General features: G+C 40.1%; 1 protein-coding gene across 1 annotated transcript; it reads left to right on the top strand.

Moving 5' to 3' along the window:
* Nucleotides 1-2,772: 2,772 nt before the first annotated feature.
* Nucleotides 2,773-10,669, top strand: PPP1CC (protein phosphatase 1, catalytic subunit, gamma isozyme). The gene is given in 8 exon segments (XM_009998425.1): nucleotides 2,773-2,812; nucleotides 2,815-2,976; nucleotides 4,860-4,991; nucleotides 6,170-6,400; nucleotides 8,125-8,229; nucleotides 9,204-9,427; nucleotides 9,895-10,029; nucleotides 10,463-10,669. Coding segments are annotated over 8 exon segments (1,119 nt in total). The 3' UTR covers nucleotides 10,553-10,669.
* Nucleotides 10,670-11,557: the final 888 nt, after the last annotated feature.

Raw genomic sequence — 11,557 nt, 5'->3', positions numbered from 1 at the left:
CAAAGAATGAGTGACAAATCCCAAGATTCCCTGAGTATGAGCATGGCTTCCTTTTCCCCTTTCCCTGTCATGTCAGATGGTATTTCATCTTGAGGCCCTTATCCATTGCCTTCATCTAGTGTGTTGGTAGCTCTCAACAGATAAGTAGGGTCAGGTTTGAAAATGGAGCTCTTCATAACATACCTAGGAAACAAGACTGAAACGTACTGGTCTTGGCAACAAAAAAATCACAGGGTAAATAACACAACTTCAACCTACGTAAGTGGACAACAGCCCAAGCTGAAATATGTTACTGAAAATCTTTCCCGTGCTGCAGCCTCTGCAAAGGTTCTTAAGGGACAAGTAAGTAGTGAGTGGAGGCTACTCTGGACAACATCATGTGAGGCTAGGATGGAGGTAGCTGTTCTGAAAGCTGAAATCCTGGTTGGCACACTAAAAGCGGCAAAAAGACTAAATCCTCAAACTTGACTATTTCGGCACCCACAGATTTCTATTCCCAGTAAAGCCTGTTGTATAGCTGTCAGAGAGATACTTTCTCTCATTTGCTTTAAATGGGGAAAGGGAATCATCCAGCTATTAAAAACAGTTGAGCCAAAGACTATGCATAAACTTGTGCTGACAACAGGGAGGACTGTGTCTGACAAATGCAGTTCTGATTTTTTTTCCCTTTTTTCTTCTAAATACAACTTTGATGGGGTCTGAGGGTTGCTTGCTGTTGGCCTCATACAGTGAGTAGAGTGATTCTCACAGATGTTAATCTGAAGTGTGGCCAGATTTCACATCTGGATGTGTTGGGATTCTGTGATAAGGTTTCTGTTAGACAAGAAGTGCTTGTTAACCTCAAATTATATAATTTCTCATAGTTTGTGTAGTATTAGCTTAATGCTGGTTGTTTCCTGCTGTGTTGCAGCAGTTTCAAATACTGGACTAATAGAAGCTCTGCGTTTGGAAGATTAGGGTTAGATTCCTGTCCCTGCTACGGATTCAAGTCAGTTAAATTCTGTCTGTTACCCAGTTAGTGAAGTGGAGGAATTTCTTACCTGAGTATTTGTGATCAGTGTTAGTAGCTGTTGCTTGGAAGTCCTCTCCAGTGTGGAAGTGTGTTAAAAGATACAAAGTAGCCTAGCATGGGCACTTAGTAGTTCCTATTCAATTCTGGGTTTGAAGTGATGTGATCAAGAGTTGGTAAGTGCCTGCAGTGAAGTAAAATCTTTTTTACATCAACCACTTTCAAGTTACTTATTCTTTTTGTGTCTGTGGTGCAAAACTGAATGTGAACCTGTCATCAGGAACTGCTAAATCGAGATTAAAAACAACCTGCAGTATTTTTGGAAGTGTCTCTAAGATTGCAGAGATCTTAATGTAAAATATGGTAAAACTGAGAGACTTGTTTAAAAAGCCAAAAAATGAACTGACCTGCTGATAGACTGTTTTCTTGAAAACATCTTCTGCACAAGCATTTGGTTCTCTAGCAGTTCAGTTGACAGTGATTCAACTGCTTTTCTTAATGTAATACTTTAGGAAAATGAGATGTTTGGATCACTGAAATTTCTGAGGTTTTAAATAATCTCCTATTTTTGAATACTTTCCCAAGTATCCATCCCTTTCATATTGACCTAGAATAAGGTAATATCCTCAGTTGTATAACAGCATTTGCCTTTGCTAAAGGATTGTGTGGCACCAGACTGGTTGGGAAAAGGTAGTGAAGGGATGAGGTGTAGCAGGCTGCTGCGCTCGACCTGCTTCTGGTCGTCTGACTGTTGTATGAGATCCCACAGTTCTGGAGCCGTTCGTCCGTCACCAAGAAAGGTGTGGAAGTGACCTTGGATGCCAAGGGATGTTTTCACCCCTGGCAGCTGCAGCTCTGCTTAGTACTGTCCTTCTGCTTGCACTGAAATGACAGGGGTGCCGTTAAGTTCTTGCTCCCTTTTGCTGCTTTTCCCCCTCTGCTGGGTGGCTCTCGCACTGCATGCACCCCTGCTTACCGTGCGCCTTCATTTTAGAGTTGGTGTATGCTGGTGCTCCCCAGCAGTTTGCCTTCTTGTCTTGAAAGCAACGTTAATTTTAATAGTTGGACCCTCTGTTCAAGTCTGTATCTCTGCAGACATCATCCAAGCTCTAGGCAGGCATCTTTTCCATTGTCTTTTGCATCTGATGGGGAGCTCATTTTTCCAGAACTTCTCATACTTGTACAGTGGAGAAAATTGTACTTATTAGAAGAATGAACATTGAAATTCAAGGTACCAAAAAATTATTCTTAAGAACAGGAGCATCTCAGCCAAAAAAAAATGGGTGGGAAGACGTGACTCTCTTGACAGTAGTGCAGCACTATGTTGAGACAAGACATAAATAAAATATTATTTTAAATGCACTGACTTTTTCCTCAACCAATTAATCTTTGGCTTGTTCTGCTGTCAGTTTCAGGCTGTCATTCCTGAGAGGTTATCTCATGCATCCAAAGAACAAACGTGCATGCACTGTACTATTGAGCTGCTCTTTTGACTTATGACCAAGCTGCCAATTAGCATCGTGCTGTTTTATCTCTACAAGCTGCTTCATTTTGGTCCACAGCAGAGAAAAGAAGCTGTAAACACAGCACGTTTTTCATAGTATATTATTTTTTGCATTTCTTACTGGGACTAAGAAGCTTGAAGACTCAATTAGAAACCTTTTAAGAAGTCGTTCAGACTGAACATCCTTTGTTCTCTTGCCAGCTCTTTCATTGTGGATGAGAAAATCCTTGCACTAAAAATACAGATTTCTCAAACCAACATGCCCTTCTGCATATTTGATTTTTCTAAAGCAAAATATACATTTTCCAGCTTTTCAGGATATATAGGTCAATGTCAGAAGAAACTGGACACACTTGTTTTTCCTGTGCTGATTCCATGTTGGATGAAAGCGGTCAAAATATCACTGTCAGGCAGCGTGCATAAGAACATACCCTGTTCTTTTGTCCTTCTGGGGTCTGTGCAAGTGAGTTTGTGAACTGCAACAAAGCATCGTTTTGTCAAGGTTTTCTACAAGCAGATATCTAAAACTTACATTAAGATTGTGCTGGTTCAATGAAAATGTCTTGGAGAAATGTAGGAAACTTATCTCTGAAACAGTTTTCACATTTTCTTTTAACCTTCAGCAAAAACAAATGCATATGCTTTATTCATGAGCTGTAGTGACTCAGTGGATTGCACACGCTGTATAATATTTTATAGTTTTTAATTTATGGATGTAGGATAGAGGATTTGGTTTTAGCAATTTCTAACAAGACCAAATCATGGAAAGTTAGATTTTTGGCTTCTCTGAAAACTAAATACAAGTAAAGTAAATTTAAGATTTAAGAGTAAATGTAAAATTTGAGAGTAGGGAAAATGGGAACATAAATAGTTCAGCCAGCTGATTATTCTGCAAATTTCTGTTTGTTATTGCTCCTGGATATTTGGCATTTTGAATAATTTGTTCATGGATCAGGACCATTCGAAAAATTACTGCATGGATGAAAAAATTAGTGTGGAAGGAAAACCTTGTGTGATAAACTGCTGTGACAAAGATCTAACTTTAATTTATATGCTTCATTACTTCAGATATGTTAATGGAAGACAAGAAGTGTAGTGGTAATTCTAGTGTTGCCATGTAATGTCAGTGTTGAGTGATAATACACTGGCAGCGAATAATGCAGGAGCATGTATTGCTTGAAAGAGAACATTATTAAAGCCGTGACTTTTAACCCACAATTAACTTAATGTCACTGCCCATATATACTGTAATTTGAACTAAAGTTTCCTTTTGAAGCTTGAGGAAATGTTCTGTGTTTCAGGGTGTTGTCAGTGATTCTGTTAGGCAGCCTGTGCCACCATGACCAAGGTCTCTGGGAGTCAGTGTGGAGGTTAGAATTAGTTTGGCAGTAACTCTCTAAGTGCTGGTAGAGATTGTGTCCCGTGACACTCAATTTTATGGATGGATATACAAACATTGGTTTATCCATGGTCTAGATAAGATGCACACTGACTGAACAATGTTTTCTACTCTTGATTAGGGGCTTGCACAAAAATAGGAAACTTCTGTGCTAATCAGGAGTTGTAATCCCTTTGGAATACAACTTGTTTTGTTCTTAGTCTTTCCTAAAACATGTCCCCTGCCCCCCACCTTTCCTGCTGCAGTTCTTAATTGATTTCATGTAGTGCAAGGCCCACAGTAACAGTACAGAGATTTGGGTCAGCTGTAGCTTCCAGATTTTTCAGGCTGAGATTAACAGTGTCAAGGGAGTTAGGCTGAAATGGTATCTAAAAGGTTATATAGGAATTCAGGAAGATAATATTGCACAAGTTCTTGTATTTGGAAGTACTTGGGGCTTGTTGCTTGCTTTTGTTGCAATTAAAGACCAAGCCTTTTTGGATGAGAACACAGATCCTTCAGTGTCAGTGCCTTAAGAGCTGTAGGCAGAAAGTCACCTGACAAACCTGCAATTTTGGTGACTAAATGAAGACTTCCTTTTCTGCAGTTCAGAGAGCTTTCCAGAGAACAAGTGTAGAACTGCTTCACTTAAAAAAAATTAAAAATTGTATATATAGCCACATTGTCTAAGATGGGGTTTGTAACTAAATAGAACTAAACTGATGCTATTTAAAATGTGACATTTAATGGGGGAAGTGTTGAGCCATGAGTTCTGTTAAATGAAGGCAAGGTACAGCTGAAACAGAACACACTATCCTTCTGGTAGCACACAGTGAACTTTTGCCTCAGCAGACTGAGATTACCCTGTTATCTTCTCATTCTGTATTATGGTGACATTTAGTCAGGCTCTTAAAATACCACTAGGGATATTATTGATTTGATAACTGACTCCTGACTCCTTCCTGCAGTGCGAGGATCAAAACCAGGCAAAAATGTCCAACTTCAAGAGAATGAAATTAGAGGACTGTGCTTGAAATCCAGAGAAATCTTTTTGAGTCAGCCTATTCTACTAGAACTTGAAGCTCCACTGAAAATCTGCGGTGAGTGCTGTGATTTCAATGCTTGGAGGGTGGAGTGTCAGGTAAATGCAGAGCTTAAGCAGAGAACAGATTCCAGATGCTGCTTTCACTTGTTAGCAGTGGAGCTGGTCACTGATCATAGCAGAAGGGAAAATAAAGCCTTGCTGAGTGCTTAGGGCAGAGGAGTGGAAAGGAGGTAACAAGCATGGGAATTGGGAGTGGGGACCCAAACAATCCAAACCCAAGAAGTAACTGGTCCAGTGTAACTTTTGAAGAAGGAATTCACTTTGGAAAGGAGTTTTTGTATTGCTGAAGCAATATTTGGCCCAGTCATGCCTTAACAAGGGGAAAAAAGGAGAATGACAGTAGTTTATTGTAGTTGCTGTTCAGAGTTGAACAGTGTCTCTGCAAGGTTTCAAAGACCTGCTGGACACTTATGGAATTTCTGTATTGCTTCTTGGAATTACTTTCTAGTTTGGTTTCACTATTCTTGCATACAGCTGTGTTCATCTTGCACACATGTACATGTCTAGTAACGCTGAAAGAATGAAAAATGTCCAAATAAAAGCCTCAAGAAATGCACTTTAAAAAGCTTCCAGCAAACAGAATTTTATACTACTCTAACACAGAGGATTTACTTGAAGTAGCTTGTTAAATACTTATAACATTGATAGTCTAAAACCATCATTTAGCGTTCTGCTTGTCAGAAGCAAAGCCGTGATTTAAACCAAAGGCAGAAATACCAATTTCATTTTCAATACAACTTCACTGCTAGAATTCAAATTAGTGTTTCAAGAGAATACCAGAAATGGTACAAAAGAAAACAAATTCCCCAAATGGTCAGTTTTCCATCAATGTTACTATTGCTGTGTGGAAGTGCCAAGAATGAGGTAAAGGTTCCTGATCTCACAGCCACTACTCAAGTAGAGGATTTAGCTGGAGGCCATCTTTGCATCTGGACATGTGCTTGGTGTCTGGAAATCTTGATTTTGTTTTGTGTGTGTATGAACATTTTAAATGGTGCAGTTACCCATTGCATCACATACATGTCAAACTTCAGAATGTGATAATTCATATCTGAAGACAAACTACTTTTTAAAGTATGTTGGAGGCAGATGTAACTGCAGGCTCTTTTCTTTATGAAGCATCATTCATTTGATCTTTCCTACTTGGGTGTAATTTCTGGATCCTCCTTACAGGTGACATCCATGGACAGTACTATGACTTGCTTCGACTCTTTGAATATGGAGGTTTTCCCCCAGAAAGCAACTACCTGTTCCTTGGTGATTATGTTGACAGAGGAAAACAGTCTTTAGAAACAATTTGTCTTCTGTTGGCCTACAAAATTAAATACCCAGAGAATTTTTTCCTCCTCAGAGGGAACCACGAATGTGCCAGCATCAACAGAATTTATGGCTTTTATGATGAATGTAAGTAATGCAGATGTGTGTGGCTTGGCTTGGCAGAGCAGAGCAGCTGGTGCTGCAGTGTTAGAGCTTTTTTTGCACACTTCAGGGAGGGGGGGCTTGGCCTATTTTAAGAAGGGAAGTGTGTCCTGGTGCTCACAGTACAAAGCAGGATGCAAGGGGATAGTTTTATTTATTGGTTGTTGTATTAACCAACAGCTCTCACTGCTGCATGTTGCTGAAGTTCTTAAGGTCATCTGATGAGAGAATTTTGCTTGATGTGCTTTCCCAAAGTTCAGGTCAGTTTCTTTCATCTGAGGGAGGATCATGATGATGTATATTTGTGTTATAACTTCAGTTGAAAAATGGGCTCCTCTTCACTGTGGCTATGTTACAGTGCTTACAATTTGCTTCATATTAAGACTTAGAACTTTGGAATGATTAAAAACAAGACAGACTTTGCCCTCCTCTGCATACAATCCTGCTGTTGCTTAGGCCAAACCCAGTGTTTTCCTTTCATAAACGTGGCAAAGTTTGTGTGACGCTTTCAGTGTGATGTGTGCTTGGATTGAGCACCAGATATTTGGTCTTTAGTAGGTGGCTTTACCTGCAGAAGCTGTTATTTTGAACCAGTGCATCAACCTTTCAATGAAGAAGTGTGCTGGTGTTTACTGGGTGTCATGAGTGCTCCTTCTTACCAAACAGTATTGCTGTGCAGTGAGTGACCAGCTCTGTCACTGCTGAGTGCCCTAAGGGCTATTGTGACAGAGGTACACTTAGACCTTACCCTGACATAGCAGGTCATTTGGCTGTGAGATAGAGGTGTATGTTCATGTTTCAAAGGATGTAACAGTAAATCCCGATAATGGAGAAGAGGTAAAACTGGGAATTAAACTGTGAACTGAAGCATCCTCACAATTTCTGTTGTGGGACATGTTTGGCTTGTAACTCACAAGATGTGCTCTGCACGTTTTGTTCTCTTTCATTGAGGAAACAAAGGTGTGTAGTATTCCAGAGGTGATTCTTCAAAGATTATTCACAGGCTTAGTCGTATATCAAATGCTCAGGGTTCACTGTCTGTGGCCCTTCCACCTTTGGAGGAAATTCTACACCATGAGGGTGGTGAGACACTGGCCTAGGTTGCCCAGGGAAGTTGTGAAAGCCCCATCCTTGGAAGTGTTCAAGAGCAGGTTGGATGGGGCCCTTAGCAACCTGTTCTAGTGAGACGTGTTCCTGCCTGTGCAGGGGGGTTGGAACTAGATGCTCCTTAAGGTCCCTTCCAACCCAAGCCATTTTGTGATTCATATCTGCTGGGAGAGCCCCTTTGAAAGTAAAACTGCAGCAGTTTCATTTTTCAGTCTAGTTTCTTTACCAGAAAGACTTTATGTGGTAAAGCAGAGGTGTAGAGGTTTAAAGAAAATCTGCTGTCCAAGAATTGCTGTCTTCCTCTGAAGAAAGCAGCAAATGGCAAGATTTTCTGAAATGGATCAAATGCTTCAAGGGATGATTTTCCAGAGCAAAGTTTGGGCTGGTGAGTCTGACTGCCAACAGTGGGATGTCGTTCTGTTGAACAGACTTGTGCTGTCCTCAGAGCACTCTGCCAGGGTGAGAGAGACCCTTGTGCTTTCTCTAAAACAATAAAGCTTTAGTAAGCTTAAGGCAGCCATGTTAGGTTGGTTGTAGACGTGTTAGAAAAGCCTATTGACTGTTGTTTGTTTGTTGTTTTTTTTCTCCAAAATCTTTTCTAGGTAAGAGGAGATACAATATTAAGCTGTGGAAAACCTTCACAGACTGTTTTAACTGTTTACCAATTGCAGCTATTGTGGATGAGAAAATATTCTGCTGTCATGGTGGTAAGTAATAGTTCCTTAGCTAATATTTGGGAAATTGGAATCCTCTAGGATCAGACATGGCAATTCCATGTTTGTGTTGCTGAAGCTTCAAAACAGTAGAGATTTTTCCCTGCCTTGGTTCCTGTGTGAGGCAGAGTTGAACTTGATTAGTGTAATTTTTGTGAATAATTGAGCTGGTAGTTTTGAAAGCTTTTCATTTTATACCAAAAGGCACATTTGATAGCCTCTTCTTTTGAGTAAAGAATCCTTGTAGGTTTTTTCACTGACTAGGAGTTGTATGTACGTTCTGACAACATACGTTTCATGGAGTCATAGAATGGTTTGGGTTGGAAGGCTCCTTTAGAGATGGTTTAATGGAATCCCCCTTGCCATGAATAGGGACATCTTTCCCTCGATCAGGCTGGTCACAGCCCTGACCAGTGTGACAGGTTTAGAGTTTTCTAGAAATGGGTTCTGTTATTATGTGTGATACCTGCTTCATGCAGCTTCTCAAAGTAATTACATATTGCACCTTAAATATTTTATCACTTGCAAGTAATTACAGTTCCCCAGAGAGACATATCAATGGAAAATGGTATCAGGTCTGTTTGATGCTGTATTCAATTTTATTTAGTGGGACTTACTGTTAAAATAGACATAGCTTGTGATTTGTGGCATTAATGTCTCTCTTACTTAACAGCTCTTCTGACAGACACTTGCAAAATATTACAGTGAGATCATTGTAATCCTGTAAAATGTGCAAATGGTTTTGCTTATCTTGCCTCCAGTAAATCTTTGAGAGTGATTTGTCCTCTGTTACAAAAGCTTTAAAACGAAGGCTCAATTTTAAAAAGGTCAGTTAACATTGCCATTGAACTACATACAATTGCAGTGGTGAATCAATATGAATACAAGTTACTTTTGTCTTGAATTAATACCTCAGTCTTGCCAAGTTGGACTAAAGTGGGAACTGCCTGTGTCTTAACTCTGAACAGGCTTGTCACCAGACCTTCAGTCCATGGAACAGATCAGACGAATTATGCGCCCCACTGATGTCCCAGATCAAGGTCTGCTCTGTGATCTCCTCTGGTCTGACCCTGACAAGGACGTCCTAGGGTGGGGTGAAAATGACAGAGGAGTGTCCTTCACATTTGGTGCTGAAGTGGTTGCTAAGTTTCTCCATAAGCATGATTTGGATCTCATATGTAGAGCTCATCAGGTATTGTAATTTTGTTCATTAAATCATGGAATAATTGAAGTTCAGAGGGACCTGAAATGGTCATCTGGACCCACCCTACACACACGAACTTGACACAGGAGTTGCTGAGGACCTTGTCCAGCTGAGTTATAAATATGTGCAAGGATCAAGGTTCCACTATCTATGAGCAATTTGTCCCAATGTTTTAACACTTATTAACATGAACATTTTTTTCTTAATACATATAAACTGTGACTCTGATTTCTGAGCAGGTTTGTCTTGAACCTACCATGGTCCTGGTTTTCTCACTGCTCATGTGTCTGTTACTGAACTGTATCCTGCAGTGTTCTTCCTGTTTGAGTGTCAAAGTTTGGAACTTGTGCTCCTTAGACGTAGCCAGTTTTTCAGCTGCTGGTTCTGTTTATGCTGCTTTGCGCCTTGGCAGGAAGAAGTTGTCGAGTCTAATGTTTCTGCTTTTCTCTCTAAAGGTTGTTGAAGATGGTTATGAGTTTTTTGCAAAAAGGCAGTTGGTGACTCTCTTTTCTGCCCCAAATTACTGTGGAGAATTTGATAATGCGGGTGCCATGATGAGTGTGGATGAAACTCTAATGTGCTCTTTCCAGGTATGGTACCAGAATAATTCACCTCCTGGTTACTGCAGTCACGCTTTACATTTGCTCTGTTTTGAATTGCTGCTTTGCAGTTGCAAAGCCATAATGCTTGTTTCAAATAGATCTTTAAGAGATACCATGTGTAGACAAGGATGTGTTTGCACTCATCTTCAAAAATGTGCTAAGCCCTTGCCAGTGTGAGTGGATGAACTGTTTTACCCTGGAATTACATCATCCAAGCAAAACTGTCATCTCTGAACCTGCTTCCATTGCCTTGGGCTCTGGGATCAGCTGCTCTGAGCCCTCTCGTACCCGAGTGGGAAACACATAATTTGTGGCACATCTGACTGGACCAGATGATCTTTGTGACACCCTTACTAGTGAATGAATTGTCAGTTGTAAGGAAGCTAAAACTTTTTGCTAAATGACTGAACTATCCTTTCAGATCTTGAAACCTGCAGAGAAGAAGAAGCCCAATTCCAGCAGACCTGTAACGCCTCCCAGGGGTATGATCACAAAACAAGCAAAGAAATAGTCACTTTGGCACTGCCTTGTTGGGACTTGTATCATAGTATATAACCTCCATTTTTAAAACTGTCATGTGTACTGTTCAGCTTGCTCAAAATAGGTAATGTGTTTGTGGTTTTCCTTTTTAATTTGATGAATGGCATTTGCTGGTTGTAACAGCAAATTAAAGACTTTTCTCCCTCCCAGGAAAAGAGTTTTAAACTTCCCTTCCATTGTTGTTACGCTGTACACTCCACAGCATCTTCTCCTATCATCATGGGTAGTTCTACAACTGACTTCCTGAACCTGTAAATGCTTGTTTTTTTCTTTAGGATCTAAAGAGGGCACTAGTGTGCTGTGAGAGTAGAGATTTGTTACTGTCGGAAATTACATGCTGTTTATACAAACCACTGTGAACTTTTTTATGTTAAAATTTGTTTTAAAGGGATTGCTTTTAATGTCTTGTCATGTACACATTAGTTTTATTGCTGTCAACATTAGAAGTAGCCTTCAACCTTGCCAGTGTCACTGGTATGATGTATATTTAATTCAGACACACATCCCCTCTCCGTATATTTCAAATGATAATTAAAGCCATTATTTTAAGTGTTTGTGTCTCTTTCCTGAAGCCAAAGTTTGCTTAGAAAACTGTTTGTACATGACCCACCACCCTGAGCTGGCAGGGCTCTCTGTTCTCGCCTTCCTCCCAGAGATAAAGGAAGTCCTGACATGAAATAGCAAGTAGAAATGCTGTGCTGTTTATTCTGTTCCTGGTAAAAGTAAACACTTTTGTACAGTTTCAGTAAGTTCCACCAAGTGGACTGTTTTCCTGTGGCAGCCAGTGTCAGAAAGCTGGAAGTTCCGGAAGCGGATCTAGATCTGCCTGAATGGTTTTGTGCATTTTAGCCTAAAGAATTTGTTCTACAAAGAGGCCTAGAAAATAGCTCCATAAGCCAACCAGAGGCACTGATCTTGATCACCGGTTTATATAAATCTCACAGAACCTTGTTTTTTAAAAACTTGATCTTTTTTG

This window comes from Chaetura pelagica, unplaced genomic scaffold (genome assembly GCF_000747805.2).
Source record: "Chaetura pelagica isolate M959 unplaced genomic scaffold, ChaPel_1.0 scaffold585, whole genome shotgun sequence".
Lineage (NCBI taxonomy): Eukaryota > Metazoa > Chordata > Aves > Apodiformes > Apodidae > Chaetura > Chaetura pelagica.
The sequence above is the reverse complement of the archived record's forward strand: the minus strand, read 5'-3'. Positions and strand labels throughout refer to the sequence as shown.